We start from the raw sequence: 27,011 nt of genomic DNA on the forward strand, positions 1-27,011 counted from the left end.
TTTCCTTCCAGGTCTTTATCAGGACCCAATCTCCCGGTTTTATCTGATGAAGGGCAATGTCAAGAGGGGGTCTCTGAGTCAGTTGTCCCTTTTTCCACAGCTTCTGTTTATACTTCATTAATTCCGTGATATAAATTTGGATGTTCTTATCTGGTGGTAATGCATATGGTGGGGGTCCCATCAAGGCCTCCTCTTCCCTTCGGGACTTACGTTTTTTAGCATCTTTTTCTGTTCGTGTTAAATTAAAAATTGAAACCTCTGAACCTTCTGGACGAGTGACCCATACTGCTGCATAGTCACTTTCCTCCTGGTCGAAAGGGGTTTTAGAGTTTACCCAAAAATTCAATTGTTGTTGTACCCAATCTTCACTAGAACCATACTTAGGCCACCATACTGCCGGACCAATTTGTTGTCCACTCCAAATTTCCACACAATAATATATCATCTTTGCCTTATCCTTATTTTTCGTTCCTGGATAATATGTCCATGTACTTAACATAAACCCTAAAGGTGAATCCGTAGGAATGGGTGGTCGTTTAGAAGGGGCGGATGGTTTGGTTTTTCTCTGCCCCATCTCGTTCTCTGCTTCTTGCTCTCTTGTTTTATTCAACGTCTGTAGCTTCCCCTAGTGCCCGCAGCTCTAGGTACAATCTTATATGAATTCTCCGAGCGCCCTTAGCTCTCGGGGTACAATCTTATATGAATTCTCCTCCTAAAAGCCCTTAGCTCTAGGGGTACGACCTTTTATGAATTCTCCTCCCTAAAAGCCCTTAGCTCTAGGGGTACGACCTTACATGAATTCTCCTAAAGCCCTTAGCTCTAGGGGTACGACCTTTTATGAATTCTCCTCCCTAAAAGCCCTTAGCTCTAGGGGTACGACCTTACATGAATTCTCCTAAAGCCCTTAGCTCTAGGGGTACGACCTTTTATGAATTCTCCTCCCTAAAAGCCCTTAGCTCTAGGGGTACGACCTTACATGAATTCTCCTAAAGCCCTTAGCTCTAGGGGTACGACCTTTTATGAATTCTCCTCCCTAAAAGCCCTTAGCTCTAGGGGTACGACCTTACATGAATTCTCCTAAAGCCCTTAGCTCTAGGGGTACGACCTTACATGAATTCTCCTCCCTAAAAGCCCTTAGCTCTAGGGGTACGACCTTACATGAATTCTCCTAAAGCCCTTAGCTCTAGGGGTACGACCTTTTATGAATTCTCCTCCCTAAAAGCCCTTAGCTCTAGGGGTACGACCTTACATGAATTCTCCTAAAGCCCTTAGCTCTAGGGGTACGACCTTTTATGAATTCTCCTCCCTAAAAGCCCTTAGCTCTAGGGGTACGACCTTACATGAATTCTCCTAAAGCCCTTAGCTCTAGGGGTACGACCTTACATGAATTCTCCTCCCTAAAAGCCCTTAGCTCTAGGGGTACGACCTTACATGAATTCTCCTCCCTAAAAGCCCTTAGCTCTAGGGGTACAACCTTATCTCCTCCCTAAAAGCCCTTAGCTCTAGGGGTACAACCTTATCTCCTCCCTAAAAGCCCTTAGCTCTAGGGGTACAACCTTATCTCCTCCCTAAAAGCCCTTAGCTCTAGGGGTACAACCTTATCTCCTCCCTAAAAGCCCTTAGCTCTAGGGGTACAACCTTATCTCCTCCCTAAAAGCCCTTAGCTCTAGGGGTACAACCTTATATGAATTCTCCTAAAGCCCTTAGCTCTAGGGATTATGGTGGTAATTTAAAAGGGTCCCGTTTTACCCTGTATCCACCCTTCGGCGTGCCCTCACACAGTGTGGAATTCACTCGCTTCCCCCAGGTCGTGGCCCACGCCCTCGCGGGCAATGGGAACCGCACTACTGTGGGGTCCGCACTCGCTTGGGTTGATGCCGGCTGCCAGCTCCCCTCTCATTCACACACCACACTCGTCACACGCCGGATTCCCAAACCCCATCCGGATTATACTTACCTATCCTGTGTCTTCGTCCGGACTTTCGTGCACGAAATTTAAGGGGTTAACCGGTTCTTCTTTGCCTTTTTGTTTTAAATTTCGGATCGTCGGTGGGAATAGGGCGGGAGAATAGGAACCGAGGCCGCCTATTTAGGCGGGGCGCCCCCTCAGGCTCCTTATATCTACGCCAATATTCCCATCCGAGTCACGGCACCAAATTGTTATCGATTTTAGTGATAAATCAATAAGACTATGGTATTCCAATTATAACTTTTTATTAATTACAACGGGTAAAACAAAAAGGCAACTCAGCGCTGGGCGACAGGGGAATCATTATTCCGCAAACTGCCGCGCCGCCCCTCAGCGCTGGGCGACAGGGGAATCCCTGTTCCTCAAGCTGCCGCGCCGCCCCCCCCCCATTCCAACTTCTTTTGTAAAGTCCACTCTGAGCGTGTTGTCCTTTGATTGGTCAGCCGTAATCGCGCGAATGGTGTGCCGTCACCTGGTTGGTTCTTCTAGGAAACTTTGTATCCTTCGAGGCGCGCTTCTCCGGGGCCGCTCCACACTGTCTTCACCTGCGCCGCCGGCCCCGCCCCCTGTAACTAGGCAGAACACAATCCCCGCGGTCTCCACGTCCCGCAACCCCCAACCTGGTTTTAACAAACAAACATTTTATTGAACTATTAACACGTCCCGGCTTTAATGAGCAAACATTTCTATAACAGGAGGGAAACACGGAAGAAACCTTCCTGAGTTGTTTGTCCCGTTATGGTTTCGGTTAGGGGAAAGCGGGCCATCCAGGCTGTCAGCTTTTCCAAAGATTGCCGAGGAGCGGCCTGCCAGGAGCACCTCATGGGCAGCCTCCGACGGGGAGCTGCGGTGGAAAACAGAAAGAGCAGTGCTGTCCGAACCTTGTGTCTCAGCGGGGACTGGCAGCGAGTGCAGCGGGGAGCCAGCTGTCAGAGTGGGGACACAGCTGTCAGCCTGCACTGGAAGGAATCTGTGTCGTTCAGTGGTCCCCCCCAGTTATCCTGCCTGTATGGTGTTTCCCTTTCATTTTGATTACAGTGGAATTTATGTGAAGAGCTTTTGGGGTTAATGTCAGTGTGGTATGCGAGCCAAAAATCTGGAGTGCTGCTGTCAAAGCAGAGTGTTTATCTTCAGAATTAAACAATGATGTAAATAAAACTATACTATCTCAAGATAGCAAGAAATACAATCAAAATAAAAGTGTGTCTGTTGCGTAATTTATAGGGTGGAGTATTTGTATTGGTGACGGTGAGTGGCAGCTATATAATAACATACTTCCTTTGGTTCCACCAGACTCACTGTGGAGTTTCCATGTAAAAAGTGAGTCTGTAAGTACTGCTTTATGCTGTCATGTAGTATTTTAGGTTGGATATCAGGGAAAACTTCTTTGCAGAAAGGGTTGTTTAGCACTGGAATAGGCTCCCCAGGGAGGCGGTTGAGTCACCATCCCTGGATGTGTTTAAAAACCATTTGGATGTGGTGTTCAGGGAGATGACTTAGCGGAGGGTTGTTAGTTAGGGTAGTATGGTTGGGTAGTGGTTGGACTTGGTGATCTTAAAGGTCTTTTCCAACCTGAGCAATTCCACGATTCTGTGATTCTATTCGTGTTTTCCTGAGTGCTCGATCTCATTTGTTCATCCTGAAAGGAGCAGCTGGTTGTTTTCTTTGTAATTGCTACCTCTGCAAATTCAGCCTTGGCTCTGAGGACCAACCTGACTTCTTTGACACTTCATCGAGAAAGAGGAAGTTGACATGCCCATCTTGCAACTCTTAACATATGTTCAAATTAACATACATGGTAAGTTCCACCTAGGTTACAACAACGACAACACTTATTTTAAATAACATCTGAATATTATCATCTTTCCTTTTCTATATGCATCCTTCATATTCTGGTGCAGCTTTAGGGATCATCTTTCACACATGTTGCTATTGTGCTTAGGTAAGTACAAACCACTTCAAGCTCCTCCGAAAGATTTTTAAGTAAAATACATATCAGATTAGAGACATCACAAAGCCTTTTGGGAGATAGAAAAGTGTCTGTTTTGCAAACTTACTTGTTGGAATAGTAAATTAGAAAAACATTGGTGAGGGGGTTTAATGAAGCCATGCCTTTCTCTCATCAGTATTCATTCTCTCACAGTCCAAGGATAGAACATCCAGAATTCCTTCCCATACTGGTAAGATTATTCAGAACTCATAAATGTTTCAGAGCAGTAACTGAGAAGAGCGATGCTTAATAGCTGATGAATTTTGCTGCTTCATTCCAATGCATGGCTGGCACTGGAACCTCCTTCAAGCAAAAAGCATAGCCCTGTCTGCGGGGTGGAATTATACTACACAACAGCCAGACACAGAAGTGACCTCGTGCTCCCCACTCAATTGATGATTGGGGCAGAGGGATGTCACAGAAGCGATGATTTTGCTCATTGAAAAGGGGGGTCGGAAGGTTACCACCTCTCCTTTCGAGCAGCATCTGGTAGAAAATTTTCTGCCTAATATTGTCAATCATTCCCTTGTTCTCGAAGGTGCCTGACTGTCCTCCCAGCTGGAGTGAGAACTTCAATGATCACTATAAAGCAAAACAAATGCAAAGTTTAGAAAGGGGGTGTGGAGGAGGCAGGTTCCCGAATAAAGAAGTTGGCAGGGTCTCAAATGCCTGGGATTATGAGAGAAGTGGAACACACGTGATTAATGCACGTGCTGCTCTGAATGCTAAGGCTCAAACAAATAGATTTGTTGCGCACTAAAAAGTGAGAAGCAAGTGACTATTGAACAGGTTGTGTTTTGAAAAATGTGATTAAGTGAGCAGAAAATTGAGGGCTTCTTAGCACCAATTGGTGTTAGGCTTCTTTAAAGGCAAGGGAGTGAAGCATAGGATTGGTCTGGGGAGGATGTGGGAGCGGAGGGGATCTTGCCTCTAGCGATAAGAAAAAGCTGGCATTCACGGGCAAAAGTATTCAGAGACCAAAGAAAATAAACCAAGAAATGCATTCTTTCTGTATGGTTTGGGTGGTGGCAGGGGGGAAAGAAGAAGAAAGCAGCTGGCCAAGGTGAGGATTACAGGCAGTCCAGCCAAATTCACACTGCAATGTGTCTGCGCGCTGCTGCTGTCAGCCACACTCAAGCACACCCTTACCAGTGCCTGTGTGAGGCAAGTAGTGCTTGGTGCTGCTGGCAGCTTGCGCTGCTGACTGATGGCCCTGACCGACACAGTTCTGGGACCAGCAGATGAGGTGGTCACAGAGCAGTGCCTCCCTGAAGCCTTGAGGAAGAACTTGTGGTTTTCCGAGCAGAACAGACTCCCCGGCTTTGTGTCAGGCAAGCTTTGCTTGCGGTCACACTCAGGGTATAAAGTAGAAAAAGCTGAATATAACAAAATGTCAAATAGTTTAGTAAATAATTATATAAGAATACTGAAAAGGTGGACTCTGTAAAATATGTGTTAAAAGTAAATATAATAAGAAAACTCCACCAGACTTTGGTTGGTATAGAGTAGTCGTGTCAGTGCCAGGGAAAATCAGTGTTTTCCTGTGGCTATTGCACAGGGCTGCCCACTGGATTTACTGCAAGACATTAAATGACTGTTATTCGAGACAGCCTGAAAGCTGACATTGTAATTGACCTCTGCAGATAGTTCTAGAAGAACTTCTGGAGGGAGGATACCTATTGATGGAATTGTTTTTCGCGGCTTTCTGTGGAGAGATACTGCTTCCTTTGCGAATGTGAACTGACTGCTAACATCTTGGGGCATGGAAGCATCTGAAACATTTCTGCTGTGTTGGAAAGCCCTATATACACAAAGGGAGTGTCAGTGTGCACATTAACTTTTAATAAGCTTGGAAATCATTGACATGTAAACAGTTACTGCTACAGACAGAGCCTGTAGATCTGTTGGAGGCATAACATGCTGTAGTCCAGTCAGCAGGTAACTGTTTAGCTAAGTGTTGCCATATTATCCTGTGTATCACAAGGATTTTACTAGGTGGCAGGATGTAGCTATGGGCCAGAACTGTTCCGCAGTTCACCCCAAAAGTGCTAAGACTGAGTTTGAGGGGGGGAAAAAATGTAATGGGCAATAGAGGATTATGGTTTGTTGTTTGATTATTGTTTGCCTCTTCCCTATCTGTGAATGTAGCAGGGTAAAGATAGTGCAGAGTCCCATATCTAGGGCTCCCTAAAAGCCCTTTGAAGACTATCTTCAGAAGTTAACTCCTGTGGGAAGTACTGAGAGGGCATTACAGGTTCAGCTTCAGTTCTATTCATGCTGCAAGTCAGACAGACTGGAAGAAATTGAGCATTTCAGTCATTTCTGCCCATTGTAGCCAGTACGGTGAGAGAAGTTATTCTTACTACTGCTCCAACATGGCACACCCGGGAAGTGCTACAAGTCTTTTAACCGATCTGTTGCAGAGTTGTCCACAGCGGCTTCTTGCCTCATGTGCTAACCTAACAGGAGTAAAAAAGCATTACCAGCTCAGCTGACTGATCAAAAGTCAGTATTCTCTAAGCCCCTTCGTGGGATTGCCCTGCCCATCTGCCCAGTGAACTCTGGACTTCCTTTTCCCTCCTGATCCCTAAAGTATTTTGCCTCCTCTTCCCCCACAGGGGTTTGGTGACACTCTTCTCCTTTACCCTGCCCAGTGTTTCCAGGGCTCATCTGCATTCCTGCTGTGCTTTGGGAGAGCTGTGGGACCACTGCCTGCTGGAGTCCTGGGAGGAAGAGGTGGTGTGCTGGAGGATGGAGCAAACCCTGCACGAGGAGAAACACCACCTCCGGCAGGCAGGCAGACAGGCCTGGTCTTTCCTGTGTATCCCTAAGGACTTTTCTGAGCCTTTCTTTTCTCCCTTCTGCCACTACGCTCCCTAAACAGAACCCGGTTAGGAACTGCAGAAGTAACTGTTGCAGAACAGACAACTGAAAGGCTGACTGTTGGTTAACAATCCTTGCCTTTGTGCTCATCCAAGGCAAGAGGCATCAGGTCAGCTGTGCCTTGGAGGTAAGCTGACCAGAGGTCTGAGTGTGAACTGCACATACAGGCTGACCTGTGAGGTTTCACTGAAGTGAACAGAGATGTTTGTGCAAGCCCAGCTATTTTGTCACTGCTATTTACATGTGATTCTATGGGCTCTGTGCTATTACTTGGGGTGTTCCTGCTAGCACGTGTAATCCAGTTTTGTGATAACGCATCTGATTTTTCTATCATCTCTTATTCTGGTTTTGCTACAATTAAAAGATACAAACCTTGGGAAAACACTGTTGAAGTCTCTCAGGATCCACCCCAGTACACTCCAGGTAGGAGCAAGATCTTCAGTAACACAGTTAGAATTTGGCTAACCGAACATAGGCCGCTGCAGAAGATCACAATTAGATCATGGTGCTATTCGAATGATGTGAGGATCTTTGAAATACTTTGAGTACTATGAGGAATGATTCTGTTTCTAGAGACCTATGCCTTTGAGTTACAAGCATGAAGGAACTGAGAATGCCATTTAAAATTGTGGTGGAATTCACGATTTAAGGCAAACCTTAAGTGTAATTTTAATCGTTCTCTTCAACACAGAAATAAAGCTCTGACGTGCTGGCCCTGTGTTATTCTCTACGAGTCTGTCCTTCCATTGTTACCCTCATAAAACCACGACGGACCCACTCAGCAGGTGCCAGGAAGCTGAGCAGTGACATGGTGGCAGGAAAAGACTGAACACATCTGCCTTGACGGCTGCAGCAACACGTGAAGCTTTGGGAGGACGCACTGCCACTGGGGCTGCTGGCAGCACATCACAGCCCTGTGCTGTTCTGCAGAGAGGTGGGCTGAGCCAGCGTGGGGCAGCCAATAAAGCTGGGAAGGCACTTTGCGATGTGTGAGGAAATGCTGTGGGAAAACCAGGTACGAAAGGGTTTGCCAGTGATTCTGCTACAGATCTTGTCCAGAAATAACCTGGGAAAGGGGCTGTTTTGTGCAGCCAGGTGGAGAAAACTGAACCAACTTCCTTAGACGGGAAAAGTATTTTCATTATTTCTGTAAGAACGGTAACTGTATTATCTATAATTTCCTGCCTGGAAAGCACTGTGTGTTGTATTCCAAAATGAATAAAAATCATTATGTTAATTTGTCACTGTCAAAAGTGGACTTGGAGGCTGGGCTCCATGCTGGTCCATTATTTGTGCGTGCGGCACATGAATGTTTCTGTACAGCAGAATGCATGTGGGGACAGCTGCTAAACACAGCAAATGGAATTACTGTAATTTGCTCGTAAATGGAAGAGAATATGTATATGTAGATATATATAGCTCAGAAAGAGCGAGTAAATAAAGACAACTTAGTGGAAGAGAAGAAGGTTAGGAAGAGGCTGAGACCATTCTAATTATAAATTAATAGCAGGATACGTCAGTAGCTGGTAGGGGAGGTTGTAGGAAATGTCAATAGTTGCTGCGATATCACGAAACTCTGTTTTGAAATATTTTTTTAAAGTCTCTTTCGTGTCCCCAGGTTCAGTTCCTGCGTTTCAGACAAGCTCGGGGAGAGGCGCACTCCTGTCACTGCAGCCCAGGCCCGAGCCGCCCCAGCCCCGTCCCACGCACCGAGGGCTGCCGCTCCCCCCGGCTGCGGGCGGTGCCGGGGCCGGGGCCGGGTCGGGCCGCAGCAGGTGGGCGGCGGGTGGCCGCGGCGCTCCGCGAGGCAACCCGCCCGCGACTCCGGGCAGCGCGGCCCCGCGGACAGCGGGAATCCAGTCCGGGTTTTGGCGCCGGGGACCGGCGGCGGCGAGGAAGGGCCGGCGGGAGCGGACCCCGCACCGCGCCCGACAGCCGGGGCCGGGCCGGGCAGGGCAGGGCGGCGGGCGGGAGCAGGTGGGCGAGCTGCGGGGCGGCCGCGCCGGCTCCGGGCCCGCCTCGCCGCGCCCCGGGCCCCCATGGCCGCTGCGCACCCGCCGCACACACCCACCGCCGCCCCCCGGTGAGCGCCGCCGCCGCCGCCGCCCCTTCGGCTGTGCGCTGCCGCTGCGCGCCCGCGGCGGGGCCGCCGCCCGCAGCCTGCGCTGAGCGGGCCGGGCCGGGCGGGGCACGATGCAGGCGCGGCGCCTGGCCAAGCGCTCCAGCATGGGCAGCCGGCGGCTGAGCGCGGGGCCGGCGGCCGCTCAGGCGGACGGGGCCCGGCCCCCCAAGCCCGAGAGCGCCTGGAGGCCGCCCCGGCGGGAGGGCTCGGCCACCGCGGTGGAGGAGGAGGACGAGGACGAGGACGTGGTGGTGGAGGTGGAGGAGGAAGAAGAGGAGGAGGAAGGCGGCTTGGGGAGCCCCCCCCCGGCGCTGAGCGCCCACGGCAAGGGCCCCCTCCGGGCGAGCCTCAAGGTGCGTCCGGGCGGGCGGGCGGGGAGCGGCGGGCCGGGCCGGAGTGCGAGCTGCCCGCTGCCGGCGGGCCGGTGCGCGGGCGTTGGGAGGCGGCGGCGGCCGCGGGGCGGGCAGGGCCCGTGGCCCGGGGCGGGATGCGGCGGGAGCGGCCCCCTCCGCCCGCGCCCGGCGCTCAACAAGTTCCGCACAAAGCGGCGGCGGTGCGCGGGCTCCCGGAGCGGGGCCGGAAGGGCGACGGGGTTGCGGGCGTCCTCGGGAGGGAGCGCGGCGAGAGGGCGGCGGCGGAGGGGGCTGAGGCCGGCCGTGTGCGGTGCCGCTCCCGGCGAGGGGCTGCCGCCGCGTGTGCGGGCCGCCCGGCGTGCGGCGCTGGGGGTCGGGAGCGGCTGGGACTGAGTGGGGGGGGGATAAGTAAAAGTTGGGGCGGGCCGGAGGGCAGCGCAGGCCCCGTTCGCAGCCAGTCCGGGTGTGCGCGATCGGGCTGTATGGGGAGCACCCTGCTGAACGCACGCTGGGAGTTTGCGGGCTTGGGCTCAGGTATTTTGTTAGGAGTGCTTTTCTGTGGGCGGTTTTCTCTTGGTATAACGCAGGTAGGACAGTTCGGTCCGTGTGCCGGTCTGTTGTGCTTGAGAGGTGAAGGTGTATTCATTGGATTTTTGGTTGTTTTTTGAATTCTCTATAATGAGTCTTATATACCGGGAGAGGAGGAGCAGTGGTGTGGTTGTGCCGTGGTACCCCGTGGTCTCCCCTGTGCCCCCAGGAGAAGCACACATAAGGAGAGAAGCAGTGGCTGCCACACAGTCCTGGCAGGATTGATCTGTTTGGGCGCAGTGACTGCCCGGGTTCCCTGAGCCAGTGCCACCCAGTGATGGGTGTGAACCCGGCCCCTGGACTCCTCAGTGCTTCAGAGCCCTCAGCACTTCACTTGGTGGCCAGCATGACCTTACATACAAGGTGTGCTGCTGCTTTCCAGGGCTCTCGGCTGCCATGGCACTGAGTGCTGGAGGGGGCTTGGGGAGGGCAGCCTGTAGGACAAGGCATGAGGCTCTCCAGAAGGGCACAGCGGATGAGACCAGCAGCTGGGTGACACAGCTGTAACCTGCGTACAGCACAGGCTGGCTGCATGCATCGTTCCCTTTGCCAGTCCATAGCACAGGGTTAGTGTCTGTCAGTATACATTAAGGCAGCTGATATTTGTCTCTCTTACTGCAGTCTGTATGCTCATACAAGAGCGTTTTACTTGTGTGTACTGTGTGTCTCAGTAAGTAGGTATGCACCTTCTTAGAGCTTTGGAAGAGTATTTCTAGCTCTCCTGACCCGCTCCATTTCTTCATTCAGCACTTAGACTTTTAAATACCATAAACTAAGAAAAATACAGTAACAGATGAAGAAATTAAATTGTCTTTATTTCCGTGCATTTCCTTAGGGGTTGATAGGATAGGAGTGCATAGAGCTCAGGGTCTTTCAAGTAAGTTCGGAGTGACAGATTAAAAGTGAGAGAAGCAGACCAGAAGTGGATGCGGGGAAGTGTGAGAGGGTAATGGCCTGGCATGGTGCACCTGTGGTTCGTCAGGGTTGGGTCCATGCAGATAGAGAGCTGGCAGAGGGTGAGGGGTGTCTGCTTCCTTTGCTGGCCTTTGGAGGTGTGGGCAGGTGCGAAGGGTGCTGGCAGGGTCTGTTGTGGAGGTGGGGCTCAGGAGACGTCCTGCTTCAGCATTAAATCAGAATCAAAAGCAAAGTCTTTTGGGTGCTGTTCTAGCAGTGTACTTTTCCCAGGCAGTGCAGTTAAAAAGAAGCATGCAATGTTTTGTTGGGTAGTTTGGATAGAGATGTTGCACATGTATACGACTGACATATGCTGCCCTTGGTGAAATGGCGTTTTGAGTCTAGGGGTTTTCTATGCTCTTCACAGAGTTCCTCCCATGAAGCTGGTGATGAATGTTGCAGAGTCTGCTGTGGAATTTATAGTTTTTAAAGGAGCTGGTGAGTTTGGTCCACTGGCTGAGGTAAGCTGTACCACTCTGCCATGCCTGGTGGCTGTGTTTTTCCCAGTGGAGAAGCTTCACTGTGGCAGTCACTTCCTGACCATCACTATAGTGTGGAGAGAGATAGGAAGAAGTACCTTCTAAAATCTGATCTTGGATTCCCGCAGCCCTGGAAAGAGACAATAAATGTGAGAGAGGGAATAAGGGGGAGGAGAGATTGCTGCTTTGTGTCAATGTAGCCACATGGTTACTCAAGAGGAAGAGGCTGGGCACTGGAGAGGCCTCCTTTTTTCTTCTCTCCTTTTTCCCTGCTGCTCCAGCCTGGTGCTGGGAGAGGTGTGTGCGGGTCAGTGGCAGCTAGTGGGAAGACAGCCCAGGAAACCTGAGCCTGTAAGGCTGTGTCAGAATTGTCAGATTGTCGATACTGCCTGATTCATTCACGTGGGTCAGAAAACAAGTTACACCAAGGTGCTGACTGGACCAGCTCGTCTTGTATGTGAAACTCCATGGAACCCTCAGTTTGTGCCTTGTCTGCATCTAGATCTCCAACCTTTTGAGATTAGAAGAGAAAGAAAAGTCTTCCAACTTTGGAAGAAATGAGTTGCCCCTTATTTACGTGCTTTGTTTTGTTTCACTGAATTCTCTCTCACCTTCTTTGCCATCTTTCTAAAGCCAGGTGTGAATTCATTGTCATCCTTGAAATCAAACGTCCACACTTACTCTTTAAATGGATTATAGGCTCACCTCGGGCAGAACAAACCTACTTGTTGCTTGATTAGTCAAGTGCTATTTAATTTGGCTTTCCTGCGTGCGTGCCAATGTATTTGAACTGGCAATTTGCAAAGAGCAATTTGTCATTAAATAGCGACTTCACTTTGCGGCGGAGAGTTCTCAAAAACACTTTAGGAACTTACGTGCTAACCTAAGAATGAACAGCTTTCTCTCAGCCCAGTATTGGTAGTAACTGTTACTTCTGTACGAATATCTGTGTAATACTGAACTCACACCTTGGCCTGGGAGCAGGCTCCTGCTATGCTGGGCTGCACAGGGCAAGCACAGTGCTGCTCTGCTTGCTGCTACAGGGTTAAAGAGAGAAGAAATGGGTATTGATAGGCTGTGGAGGACAAGCAAATTAAGACAATATAGATTTATTAACACCAGCAGCTCCACTGTATTTTTCTAAGCAAGTAAGTGTAGACCCGGACTGAAAACCTGGCTGGTGACAGTGTGGAAATTACCCGGGTAGACTTGGCTTTTTCCTCTTTATTACAAATAGAAAAGCTTGTGTGTAGTATGGATTAGTGGAGGCAGGGATCTGAGTGGTGCAATGATGGCATCCTTTTTCCTCAATCTCCTGTAATGAGGAATGAATGGGAGCAATTTGCTGGGAATTTTTGATGCGGTTTATTTTTTTGTTGTTTGTTGGACACTGACCAAGGGTAACCACTTTGCCCTTAAAAGGAATTGTGTGAGCAAGCTGTAACTATGTGTGATGAATGAGGTGCGCTGGAGCCACTGGCAGCTCTAATCCGTGCTTGTGGGACCGTTCTCAGCCCCCATTGAGGTTGGTTGGAGTGATTGTGAGTTGCTGTCAGGGACACAGCGTTTACTGCTGGTAGATGTGTGCGGTTTGCTCTTTGTATCTGCAAACTCAATATTGAAAAAGTGCTTTTTGTGTTGTGGTCCTCAGTATGTTTAATGCATCCCATGAGAAGTATGGCGGCATAGACTTATGCCCTACCAGAGGGACCTGGATGGACTGGATTGATGGGTCAGGGTGAACTGAGTTTCAATAGGGCCAAGTGTTGGGTCCTGCATTTTGGTCACAGCAACCCTACAAGCTTGAGGAGGAGTGGCTGGAAAGCTGCCTGGTGGAAAGGGACCTTGGTGTGCTGATGGACTGTCGGCTGAATATGAGCCAGCAGTGTGCCCAGGTGGCCAAGAAGGCCAGTGGCATCCTGGCTTGTATCAGGAATGGTGTGGTGAGCAGGACTAGGGAAGTCATCCTGCCCCTGTACTCAGTGCTGGTGAGGCCTCACCTCAAGTACTGTGTTCAGTTTTGGGCACCTCAGTGCAGAAAGGTCATTGAGGTGCTGGAGCAGACCTAAAGAAGGGCTTGTGAAGGGCTTGGAGAATATTCCCTATGAGGAGAGACTGAAAGAACTGGGACTGTTTAGTCTGGGGAAAGGAGGCTGAGGGGAGACCTTATTGCTTCCTTCCAGTACCTTAAAGGTGCTTACTGCAAGAGTGGGGTTGGTCACTGCTGCCAGTTGACAGGACGAAGGGAAATGGTCTCAAGTTGGACCAGGGTAAATTTACGTTGGATATCAGGAAAAACTTCTTTGCTTTGGTTGTTAAGCACTGGAATAGGCTCCCCAGGGAGGTGGTTGAGTCACCATCCCTGGATGTGTTTAAAAACCATTTAGATGTGGTGCTCAGGGACACGATTTAGCGGAGGGTTGTTAGGGTAGTATGTTTAGGTTGTGGTGGGACTCGGTGATCTTGAAGGTCTTTTCCAGCCTGAGCAGTTCTATGATTCTACCAGTTTCTGCACTGCTCAGCCCTCTGTAAGTACTGTTGTGGGTTGAGCAAGGATGGTGTTCGTTTTTTTTCCTCAGTAAGAAAGTGCCCATTGGCTTTCTCTTCATTAACCTTGAGTATTCATAATACTTTCAAGTGATTTATTGAATGACTTAAGTAAAAATAGCAAGCAGCTTGACTATTGCTTGAGGTCAGCCAAAAGGATACTGAGAACTAAAAGAGAAACTGTTATTAGTGTTTGTATTTATTTTTAAAGACTGAACAGGAAATACAAAGTGAATAAAGAGTGTGAATAAAAAGAGCGCGTGTTGTCTTCTGTGGTGCTCAGCTTAGAGTTCCTGGTCTGGTGGTGACATCTAACTGCAGTGCGTTGCAGAGCAGAGCATGTAAGCGTTGAGCGATGCCAGCCCAGCGCTGATGAACAATCTGCAATTTGATCACTTTCACCTTTTGGGCAACCTGCCAGACTTTCCAGTCTGAAGTGATGGCTGTGGTGACGTTTGCCTCATTGTATGAGAAAGTACATGTGTGGGTGGTATTTGTTGTTTGACAACAAAACTAACGAAGACAGGAAACTGAACAACTTCTGTTGCTCGAACTTGGGATAAAAATACACATCTTTTCATTGCTGTTTTTGCCAAAGATAAGAGCCAAACTTCCCTAAAATCCTGACCCTGCTGAAGCCGATGGAAAAATCCCACTAGTTTAAACAGACTCGGAATTAGAACCCAGTGACATAACCATGGGTGTGCATCCATTAGTCTCTATAAACCTCTCTCCATCAGTCCTACTGATCCCTAAGTGTGGCTTCAATCTACCATAGGCACTTACCATCACTGGACACAGAATCAGAGCAGGTAAAACGCCTCAGTGATTGGATACCGAAGTGTGAAATTACACAGCTCATCGTTTTACCATCTCGAATGTATTTTTTAACAGAGTGGATAAAAGCTTACTTGAACTTTCGATAGGCAATGCAATTATGACAAGCAGTCATGAGATGGGCTGGTTACTTAGGAAATTTTCTGCTTCAGCAGCTCAAACCTGCATCATACTGACAGAGAGGATGTTGTATGGAAACCTTTGGTGAACTGGGCTTTTCGAATGCGGTGAGCTAAACATTTGATCCAACTTGATCCTGTATACATACATGCCTACACCTTTGGAATGGCCAGAACAGTCTTTGAATTGAAAATGTTTTTAAAAATGTATTTTATAACAAGTCTCTTCTGTATGTAATTGTGTCTAATGTAAATGCTGCCTAAGGAAAATATCAGGACCAGCTTCTTTACAGCCCACTGTGGTGCAGCTGTTGCTCTGACTATCCAGGTGAGCAGTGGTGCCTTGCTAGCTCATGGCTCGCTGCTGCACAGGGCTCGTCTGGCACAGAGCTGGATGGGAAAAGCAGGACAGTTAATAATGGTGAAACTGAGGCTGCTAGGGATTTGCTTCTGGATGTGTGGCCAGCGATGTTGACATCTGTCCTTCTTTCCTCAGGACATGAGGGCTTCTTTTGCCCGTGTTCTTCCCACTGCTTCCATTGGGATGGGGCTCTGGGTTTTATCTGCAGCTTGCCATGTCAAACTAACCTGTTTCATCAGTATAAAAAAGGGTAAAGCATCCCTATCCCTTCTGTCCTTCATTCTTCCAGCTCCCAGTGATGCACTGGTCTCCATTGGCTCATGTTAGAACTTGCTGCATGCTGCAGTGGGCTGCCTGAACTTGCCTAAACAGCTGGCAACCAGTACAGCATCCTGATAGTACGAAGGAAGAGGTGATAACGTCCCAGCTAGGGCACGAAGGAGGAAAAAGAAAGGGAGAGAAGGGAGCAAGCCTTCCTCCTTTTAGGAACAGCATCTCTTTGGCTGGATGATCTCTGCACAGAACTTCCATTCATTCTTCATGTTCTTAGTGAGTGCTCTTCTCCTGTGAGGCAGGTTCAGTCCATCCAGTTTGCCAGAGGCTTTGTGCCTAGAGACACTGAGGAAGCAAAGGTCACGTTTGGCCTCTGCACATTTCTGCCTGTGTTATTCCTTTGCCTGCAGGGGTAATGAAATGAAACTCTGATACCACTTTGCTGTGCAGTCAGACCCAAAAATAAGCTGCTCTGCTGGCACCCCTCCTACTCTGAAGGAAAACTGTTAATGTTTTTGTCTGCAGCCAAACATAGCTTTGGGAGAACATCTGAACTGGTGGCAACACTCCTTATGCGCTGGTCTCCTCTGGAGGGTCATGCTCTCCACGTCCTGACTTGAAGCAAGTTAGAGAAGACAAGAATGTATGTATAATACTGATCGTGTCATAATGTGTAAATGTGTCCTCCAGGCTCCAAGCTCTGGGGATCAGCTCTGACCCTTGAAGCTTTTATCCTCAGTGCCTGATATCGTTCAGAAATTGGATACATCTGTGAACATCATTCAAAAAAGAAAAAACAACAACCAAAAAGAAATAGGCAAAGGTCCTTATTTTCCACTGCGATGCTTAGGCAAATGGATTGAATTTTTGCAGCCTTTGAAGGGATTTGCAATCTCAAGTCTTGTATTTCTGCTGGCTGCTTCCAAATTCGGGCAGTCGCTTCTGGCCTTAGAAGCCTCACACCTCTCTGTATCTGATTTGCAAGAGATCTTGAAAGTAAAGTGGATCTTTTCTTCACCAGAGGCACTGCTGTACATCTTGGTCCACACAGAGAGCTTTCAGATGCAGACAGATCAGATGAGTTTTCTTACTGAGCAGCCAGTGAGGCAGCATTTCCTGCTGTATGTAGGAAGTTCTCCACTGCCTCTCAGATACTTGGATTTTGGGAGTTCTACTTGCTTAACCCTGAATGAGATTATAGGATAAGTGATGGTGTTTCTCCATCCTACTTGCAACCACTGCCTTTCTTACTGATATTAAACCAGGAGAAAATGGAAAGAAACAGAGCTTCTCATATGTCTTCAGCAGTGCTCTTCAAGTTGTTTAAATCAAGGAGACAAAACATTAACACAGATTACTAGTATGTATTTTATTACGCATAGAATTTGTTGACTGCAGAGCAGGTGGATATTTCTGCCCATAACAGAGTCCATACACAAGGCCGTATTAAAGTACTTAAACCTAGAGCTGTGGTGTGCAGTTTCCTAATGTAGATGGTGAGGGCTGGCAAAGACAGCAGATACTTTTTCATTAGCTTCTGTTACCTTCTTTACATCTCCTACAACAGAAAGAAATGGTCGTTTCAGGGAAGGTAGGTGTTCATAGGAAGACTGTAAAAAATACCTTGATGTGAGATTTCAAAGCTTCAGCCACTGCAGTAGGAACACCTGATGTGATGGCACTCATTAATTGCAGCTTGTGATTACAGTTAGCAGTGTAACAGAAATAAGAGCAAAAATTGCCAGTTGTTTGATGAATTTACCTGCTGCATTGTGTTATCACACTTGTTTTTAACTGTTTTTTTAGGCTTTCCCAGAGCTGGGCAGACAGACCTGGGTGTGCCTGGCTCTTCTCCTTTCCTGCTTGGTGGCCCTCCCCTGTCCTCTTCTTGAAGCTCATAGTGTCTCACAGGGACCTCCGACTCGCAGGGCCAGGCACGTATGCCACCTCAAGAAACGTGATAATTGTCTTAGTTAATTTTAAACTCTCCATTTGGGAAACCAATAATTGGAAAAGCAATTATGGCTTCCCATTTTGGGCCAACCTGCTCCTTCTTAATTCGTGTCTGGTGGAAACCCGAGCGGTCAGATGGTGGGCGTGTTTTGCAAAGCGTAACTTGAAGTAGCAGGGTTGCTGAATGAGAAGTGAACCTGTTTTGCAAATACAGTCCTCTCCTTCTGCTTAAGGCTTTCCCTTTGTTCCTCTAATCAAGGGGGAAAAGGCTCCAGTATCTAAATAATTTTTGTTTGGAACTGAATGTGGTATAGGGCCATGGTTGTTTTACATAATATCTCCTAAAATCTTATTGGCATCTCTCTCTCTGAGTTTAATAACACACTTCCTGTGTCAGTTATTGCAGGATTTCAGATGTCACTAATTGATGCCTGTTCTATATGGGACACGATGGGTGCTAGATTTTAAATGTCATACATGCTTGTAAGTGAGTACATGTCTAAGCCCATGCACAAGTGAAAATTTCTGGCATTCATCTGGATGTGTGCTGATAGAAGAACATCTCAGATCGTGTTCTACATTTCTTGCAGATAAATGAGATTTAGCTACGTAACGTGTGTGTCTGCAGGTACAGTGAAGTGATGGAAAGCGACTCCAGTTTTTGCTGCCTTGCGCCATATTGTGTATCTGTACAGCAGACGTTTGGATTTGTGTTTTAATGTTTAGAAAACAAGTACTCTGTACATTTTATATTCAGACAAGTGATGCAGATACGGACTTTGTCCTAGCTAGGTTGAAAACAAATAGTACGGTCACACTGATAAATTGGAGAGAACAGGTACACAGTGACCTTAAGGTGCTACATCTTAGGTGGTGTTAGAGAGCAGTGGTTTACAAATGCTTGGCGTGATTAGATTAACATGGTTTATGTATAATGAGCAACCGCTGGCGAAGCAAGTAATTAAATGCAAAGTATGCTCCAGAATGTAATGATACATTGAAATTCAGGGCAGATTATTTCCAAGCATCATTACAAGAATGTCTTATCTCTTTGTATTCCTGTATGAATTGAGGTTTCTGGCTAAATGGAAATTCAGTCTGTGCAACGTGCTCTTTCCTTCTGGTGAGAACGCAGTCTTAGAATGGCAAAAACGAGATCCTTCTTACATAAAAGAATGCTGCTAAAATAACTCAAACAGCAAATACTTTATGCAGTAGTAAGGATAAACCAAAACCTTTGTCCTCACGGGGATTCAATTTAAATATTTTTTACTTCTATGATGTTATCTCGGTAATAAGTTCAGTGTTTCTCTTCACTGCTATTCTGTTTGCTGTCAGCTCTGCTCCTGATTTCTTTCTTGTTCAGAAAAATGGATAGGTTTATTGTTGCCCCTAGAACGTAGCCTGCTGCTCAGGCTGTGCCTGAAAATAGTCTTGCAGGCATTGATCTCTTATTTTGGATGAATGTGTATCATGTCAGATGTATTCATTTCGTTGTTAATAATAGGTATGCATTAACACCTTCCATGAATAACGTCAGGCTGAAACGTATTGATTCGTCCTTTCTCTCCTCTGTTGAGCTGCGCGTTTGTTCAGTGGTGAGTCAGAAATGGTAGAGCCTTGTTTTAAAAAATCCCGTGACTTTTGTTTTCTCAGCAGATGGCAGCTTTAGTGGCGGTCCATAACACATAGCATGCTTGAGTCTATTTCGGAATGTGGAAGAGGTGGCCACAAAGTTGGAATGGAATGGAAAAATAGCTTGTGAAATGCATCCTAGCTGTGTGGCAGGTTGGTGGGCACTAAACCAGCTTGTGGCTATCCTTGCTTTTCCTAGGAATCAGGAGAGGGCTTTCTAGTAGAATTACACCAACTGACTTCAGAGGCAATAAGATAACATTCCAAAATCCCCATCTTGAACTGTACCTCCTTTAGAAGCTATACAGCGTTACTACTGTATGTAAACCAAGGATCTCAACATTAAGTTGAAGTCATTTGTGTGTTGACAATGCAAATTTATCCAGGATGGGAGCAGTAAGTTTTGGTGTGTGGGTGTGTGTTGGTTTGGTTGGTGGGGTTGTTTTTAAGGAACTTCTCACCCATCTTTTCTGGAAAGCAGCCAGGGTGTCTTGCAGGGGATCTTGGTTTTGGAATGAAGTGGCACTGGGACCAGGTCCGATTATGGTAGCCTGTAGTAGAGATACTGCAAGTACAACTTTACAGGTTGAGGTAGAAAAGGAAGTTTGTATGACAATGGCAATGGTAACAAAGAGGAGGATGACAGAAGATCAGGCAGATGCAGTCACCTTCCACTGGCACAGATCAGTGCAACTGCACTGTGGGTTGAATGCTGTGCCATTGGGACGAGCAGTGCTGTGTGCTGGGCAGCTACTTTCTTTTCATCCTGTCTCGCTCAGTGATGCCCACCTCCTTGTTGGTAAATTAGCCCCTGAGTTGTTCGTAGAACTGGCAGCAATGCATGTGCCTTATGTGACCTGGCAATTCGGATCGTTTTTCTGTTGCTGTCAATCTGTGCAGACCCTTAGAAAGGCTATTAAAAATAAGATCTGTGCTCCTAGTGTGCCTGCCTGGATCAACAGGTACTGCACAAGAAAACAGGATTTGAAAGCACATAAGTCAGAGTCAGATTTAACCTTCACAGGTTCTTTCCTATACATTTGTGTCACATGCAGGTTAACTGTAATATTCTTGGGACACTAATACTTGCCAGTTTATAGGAAAGAGACATAAAGGCCAGGCTGGATGAGGCTTTGAGCAACCTGGTCTGGAAGGAGGTGTCCCTGCCTCTAGCAGGGTGTTGGAACTAGACGGTCTTAAAGGTCCCTTCCAACCCGAACCATTCTATGATTCTGTGATCTTAATGCCTTTTAAATGTCGGTGACCTATTTGAAAATAATTATCTTCTGTTTTTAATCAGCAATACAGCAGAAGTAAAGGAAGGTGCTAAAAAGCCCAGTGAGATTGTACTCAGGATGTGAATTTATAACCTGTCAAAGTCTTTCGGTTTGATTCTAAGTATATCTCTTCTTATTTTGGTGCTTGCTGATCCCTTGGCTAGGTGTTCAATACTTGAGCTGTTTGATCAACACATTTATTGCTATATAGGACAGAATCTAAGATCAAATTTAACTGAAATTGGAGGAGACTGAAGTTTGACTGCAGTGCGATCGTTGTATCAGGGATATGCCCGTGGGCAAAATAGAAATGGACTGCAGATATGGTAAAGTATAAACTAGTCAAAGAATGTAGTCTGCACATCCTCCATAGCAAATAGAGAAAAACTTATGTGAAGCTCCTCTAAAATAGCATTGATGGGGGGTGTGCCTGAATTTGGGCAGGACTTCCATTGCAGTGCATCAGCCTGATCAGGGCACATGAAATGAGGACGGGCAACTGGGTGGTGACAAGGTACCAAGCGCAGCTTTCCATAGGCAGGCCAAGGTGACTTTTGAAAAGAAGAAATGTAATGTGCTGATGGAAACACTAAAAATATTAACAGTGTGGTAATCATTTAACTGTGAGATTAAACTACTTGAGTTAAAGAATAATTAGAGGACATTTAAGCTTAAAATAAGAACTTCAACCAAAATATGTGTCATGGTCTTGGCAACTTCAAAGCAGAAAGTAAAACTTTTTCTGCTTTTGGTTTAGGAAAGTTTCTGGCCGGAAACCAAAGCAAAAAGTTCCTTTCAGTTTTCATAGGAAGATTACCAAACTCTCTGGCTGAAGCAGCACCTGCCTCTGGTTTACTAGAGCATGTCTATAGAGTACAGCACCATTGCGCTGACCTTGGAGTGGGGGAATACTTAAATCGAGGGCAGAAGCTTTGTAACCCCATCGTTGTCTCTGAAGAAGTTTGTGGAAACATTCCTGCTGTTAGATGTTGAAAACTGAAAGGAGTGTGAGTGGGAGAGACAGCACTTCTTGAAAAGGAGCAGAAAGAGTAACATCAGGTTAGGGCCCAAGTAGGTGCGAGCACCAGATCTGAGCTACAGGGAGGAGGACAGGTAACATTCAACTGTCATTTCCAAGTGTATCAGAAGTCTCACATGCCCGACAGTGGTAGGAGGGAAGTTGTCAAAGGGAGGTGATGGTAACTGCAGATAGAAACAAGGATAGGTTAAAATTTGCAGATCTTTTATAACGTGTATTTCTGTAACTGAGCTTCCAAGCAATGTCAGTTGCCTGAGGGCAGGTTGCGAAGCACTTGGCTCAAAGCAAGCTGAAGGTTACTGATGGCTTGAAGGGAAAAATATGCAAAGAATTGCATAGAAAAGCAATTACTTTACCATAAAGTGGCTTGAACGAGTGATAATTAATTGTGTACGGAAAAAACTATGCAGGTTTTTATCAGCAGTTGATACTGGAGGTAGTAAGGTGGCAAGTATTGAGGTATGTTGGCAAGAAAAAACAAACCATTAGCTAGCAATATAATCGTGTAGTTTAACTACTTCCCAGCTAAAGGGAGAGAAATGCAAAGTATCAGCAGTGCTACCTGTGAGACTGTCTGCTCATACTAGACATTCCACTAAGTTTTCGCTGCAGTGTATTGTGGCTTTACAGAACTGCCAAAAGCCTTGAAATGGTTAAAAGGCTGTGGTGGATTCATGGGGGAAAAAAATGTCTCTAATAAGATAAAGCAGCTAACTTATCTGGAAAAATACATTAGAAATTGGTAATGCTATCTCACAGCTGTGAATGATCGTGAAGCAGAACTTGAAAAGCAGGTAGCCCCAATGGTTTATCAATGGATTTAGCAGAAAGGGAGAAAACTGATCAGTCAAATTACTGTGGCATGTGATGCTCTCACATCAACTTTTGCTCAGGTGTATGGCTGGATCTCCGTAGGAAGGTCACGTACTCTTCCACAAAGGGCAGGTGTCTCAAGTGGAATTGGTTCCTGTAGACGTGGATTAATTCAATGAAAGAAAGCTGTCTACAGAGCAGGAGAGTTACCAGACAGTACCCACTGAATTCAAGTCCTGGCTTTCTGTCACCATCATCTGTTTTTAAAGGAGAAAAGATTCTTTATCTGAAATCATAAAGGGGAAGTTGTAGTAGAAAGTGGAAAGATGCTAGTTGTTCGGTTGTTTTGTTTTTTTTTTTTCCAATTATCTGTTGTAAATAGAAAGAATAAGCATTAGATGTGGTCTTCCGCCATTTCTGGCTATTTAACCAGTGGACCGGACCATTTGTTAGTGGACCTTCTGCAACCTTCTGAACAGTTGGATCTGTGGTTTTTGTCATTTTTCACTTTCACACTCTTGGATAGGGATAGATCTGGCTATTAATTATGACTTATTGAAATATGAAAACCCAAACATTATTTGCATGCAACTGAGCTGAATATGAATAATTATGGTACAGATAGCAGTTCGGTATATATCACAGTAAAAGTATTCTGCTCTTTATGTTTTGGACTTTATTTGTCTAACTATTAATTTAGTCAGAGTCTGCAACCTTTTGTGATCACTGTGACTGCCAATTTACTGATGCGGGACAGTATATTTGTTGAAAATGAATAAGATGTCATAGTCCCATTGAAAACAAATTATTTTCTTCTTTGGTAAAATACTGTGACTTGGATGAAGGGATACGGGGCCTTCTCAGCAAATTTGCTTAGGATATAAAACCAGGAGGGGTAGCTGATAGCCTGGACTGCTCCACTGCCATTTGGGAAGGTCCTGTCAGGCTGGAGAGATGGGCAGAAAAGAGCCTCTTGAAATTCAACAAAGGTTCTGCACCTGGGGAACAGTAATCCTATGCAGTGGTACAAGCTGGGGGCTGACCAGTGGGGAAGTAGCTTAGCAGAGAAGGATGAGGGGATCCTGGCAAAGAACAAGATGAACATGAGCTAGCACTGTGCACTGTTGGCCAAGAAGGCCAATGGTGTCCTGGGTTGCCTTGGGAAGAACACTGTCAGCAGATAGAGAGAGATGATTCTTCCCCTCTGGTTAGTGCTAGTGAGGCATCACTTGGAGTAGTGTCCAGTTCTTGGCTTCCCAATGCAGAAGAGACCTGGAGCTCCTGGAGCGTGTTCAGCGAAGAGCTACTAAAATACTGAAGGGACATCTCACATGAGGAAAGGCTGAGGGAGCTGGGTCTGTTCAGCTTGGAGGAGACATGGGGGATCTCTTCGATGTGTATAAGCATCTGAAGGGAGGTGTCAGGATTGGACTATACTCTTCTCAGTGGTGCCCAAATGATATAGAACAAGAGCCAGTGGGCACAAACTGAAACACAGGAAGTTCCATCTGAATTCGAATAAAACCTTCATTTATTTGAGAGTGACAGAGCGCTGGTATAGATTGCCCAGATGAGTTGAGGAGTCACCTCCTCTGGAGATATTCAAAAGCTGCCTGGACACAGTCCTGGCTAATGTGCTCTAGTGCCCCTTCTTGAGCTGGAAGTTGATCTGAGTGACCTCCATAGCTCTCTTCCAACTTCGGCCCTTATGCGGTTCAGACTGGAATTGGAGTAGACAAGGGGGGTGTCTGGCTCTGCCATGGAAGACGATAAAACAGTGGAATTCAAGTTTTTATACATACCTTCATTTAGCTTTGCATAATCTCTAGGCTGGGCATTGGAACCTGGGTTTTATCAGTCTTCAGTGCATGACTTATTTCAGGTCAGTCTCCATGAAAATGGAAGGTTACTCAGTATCTGTGAAAATCCTCAGACCCCCAGAAAAGACCTTCCTGTAAAACTAAGAAGTTTTCCAAAAATACTCATTAGATCATAATTGGTTTATATTGTTTATATGTCTCTTAATTCTGTGATCACATGCTGATTGTTTTGTCTTCCAGGCAAATTTTCTTGGTAATGTGTCATCTGTTTGTGTGTGAAGAAGTGTAAAATGACTAATTCTTTGTACTATTTACATTCATAAAGTCACAATTGCAGCTTCTTACTTGAAGCAACTGCCAAAAAAACCTTCCATGGAAACATGAGAATGAGAGACATTAAATCATTGGTCCCAAATACGACATATACTTTGTGTAACAAAACAAAATTACCTTGGCAAGACTCTTCCTTTTGAATTGTAAATAGGTTAGACTATTCTTGCACTTGACATGGTTTGAAATCAGTAAATAGATGTGTGGGGAGAGAATGCATATATATTTGTATACATAGATATTAATTACATGTACATTTATTAATTTTTTGAACAATGAAAAGAAGGAGGAGTAAGGTGACAGAGTTTACATAGGAAAAGATTCCTGCTTATCTGTGCCGTTGATATTTGATGGTAATGCATCCTGGATCTCTCCACTGTTATAATCCATAGTAATAGTAACAGGTATCTAAAAATCCACTTTACAAGTCTTGAAGACTTCTGGAAACCACTTATGTGCTGTGGAAGCACATTTATTCCAGCCAGGTTGTTCAGTCTTCTGGTGGCCATTTGGCTTCAGTGGAGGGGATTGCCACCCAGCTCCAATCCTGAACTTCTGGCATGTTAGCTTCTGTTGTTAAAAGCACATAAATAATGGCTGTCACAAGCTCCTTAATTTCTTGATTGCCTTTTAGAAAGCCATCTATGTAAATTCTGTCTTTTTAATGGGATTTTAGGTTGAGAACAGTTGGAATTTCTTTTGAATAGTTACACAGCACAAATGTGTGTGCATTAAATATAAGTTGTGTGTACTGTGGCTAACAGTGTTTCAATTCCAGTACCTTTTCTATTTAGCATTAAGAGCTAGCAGATTGCTTTGCCAATTGGCCAAGAATTGCTTATTTTCCTGTGCTGTCTTTGATGCTATGGAGAAATGAATAGCAGTTGCAGAGTTTAGGAAGTGCAAAGAAATAGTATTTTCTGGTTCAGAGAGCTAACTAGGAGAAAATGTCCATGGAGGTTGGGTCCTTACCACCACCACCACTTTTTAGAAGGCTAAGAGGAAAATTTAATAATTACTTTTAATTTTGCAGGCAACCAGCATCAAGCGTGAAATGACCTTCCCTGCATTTCAACAGGAGGATATAAAAACTGACATCAGTCAAAAACTGCCGGACCATCAGTTTCTCCTGTTCACCACGAAGGAGGAAGATCTAAAAACAGCAGAGACCAAAAAAACAAGCAGAGTTCATGAGTATGAAAAGGAAAACACTCGTTCTGTTTGTCTTCTGGAACAGAAGCGCAAGGTTGTTTCTTCAAATATTGATGTGCCTCCAGCAAGGTGAGGAAAGTTAGTTTTGGTTTGGTTTTGTTGCTGATTGTTGGGTTTTTTTATGCTTTTCATGTGTGATTGGGTTGTTTTTTTCTTCCTGGTGGGATATTGAAGGCAGTTTTGCCAAGTGTACTGTGAGCAGTTAAAACTGGTATTCATATGTAAGCAGCCCAAAGTTGATCTCAACTCCTCTAACTGAGAGATCTGCTAGGAAGTAGAAAACAGTAGTAGTAGCAGGAGCTGAGGCTGTCAGAAATGTAGGACTTGCAATGGTCTTGCTGTTATCATGTGCTGCAACTGAGATACACCCAGAAGAGGGTGTATCTTAACAGGGGGAGATTGTTGACTCAGCTTCAGCTTTGCCTGATAAATAAACTTCTGAATGAGACATTGGATCATCCCTACAGCTGCTTATTACACAGAAATGTGCAGTGACTTGTTCTGGATATCGAGGTTGTAGTATCATATTTTCTGCTATTAGCTTACATGGAGGAGAGTCATGACATGGTGCGTGAAATGGATTAATAGAAAAAAGGTGGTGAGGAAAAGACAGTGCAGGGAAATCAAAATTGTACAAAATGGGAATATAGGGATTTTGTTGTTGCTTTCTTAATTCTTATTCCTTGAATTTCTTGTGAATATACATAAATTTTGGTGACTGCAGCACTGCTCTTCTAATTATAAAATACTTACAGAGAAATATTTTGAGAAAAAATAATATTTGTTCTTTTGTGTTTGTTATGTTTTATCTGCATAGCAGCAAGGAAATCAAGATTTATATACACACACACACACACACACATATATATATATATGTGCATATCTATATATTCTTTTTTCCCCCTGACATTTAGGTGGAATAATAATAAGAGAAAAAGAAACCAAGAATTTTGTACTAGGTAACGATTAAAGAGAAGGGGACAGAAAAACAGTGTCTAGGACTTTGAACTTTTGGGGAAGGAATTCTCTGCTTGGAGATGGAAAAGGAGTGACTCCTCTAGACAAGGGCCGGTGTAAAAGAAAGATATCCAGTAACACTGAACAGATTCTCTTGACATAGTGGTGAAAACCTGATACCAAATTGGGTGTTCTGTCTTGCAAGATAACAAGGGCATGGAAAAGTTTTTGCTGTTTGTGATTATATGTCGGCATCTGTTTATCTGCAAATACATTTTTGTAATGTTCCTGGTAAATACACTTGCCCATAATATACAGTGAAGTTCCTAGCATGAACAAATGTCACTTAATAAGTAGTCAAGCTGTACATTTTGTTGGCGTTTTGATTGCTTTCTAAAGTGGCACGCTTTGCCATGGCATCCAGAAGAGAATACATCTCTCTGTTCTGGCTCTCATGGATGACAGCTGTGAAAGCCACAAAGTTCACACGTGCTTTGACA

General features: G+C 45.8%; 1 protein-coding gene across 2 annotated transcripts in view; it reads left to right on the top strand.

Annotated features, from left to right (window-relative positions):
• The first annotated feature begins 8,953 nt into the window (after positions 1 to 8,953).
• Positions 8,954 to 27,011, top strand: part of ZNF704 (zinc finger protein 704) — a 77,822-nt gene continuing 59,764 nt past the window's right edge. The window contains exons 1-2 of one of the 2 annotated variants that reach the window (XM_072327701.1): positions 8,954 to 9,317; positions 25,376 to 25,623. In XM_072327701.1, the coding sequence (XP_072183802.1) occupies positions 9,036 to 9,317; positions 25,376 to 25,623 (530 nt within the window). In that variant the 5' untranslated portion in view covers positions 8,954 to 9,035. Of the gene's footprint in view, positions 9,318 to 9,842; positions 9,852 to 25,375; positions 25,624 to 27,011 lie in introns of those variants that run through there. The other variant, XM_072327702.1, reaches the window with a different exon arrangement.

The sequence above is a fragment of the Excalfactoria chinensis genome, chromosome 2 (assembly GCF_039878825.1).
Source record: "Excalfactoria chinensis isolate bCotChi1 chromosome 2, bCotChi1.hap2, whole genome shotgun sequence".
Taxonomy (NCBI): domain Eukaryota; kingdom Metazoa; phylum Chordata; class Aves; order Galliformes; family Phasianidae; genus Excalfactoria; species Excalfactoria chinensis.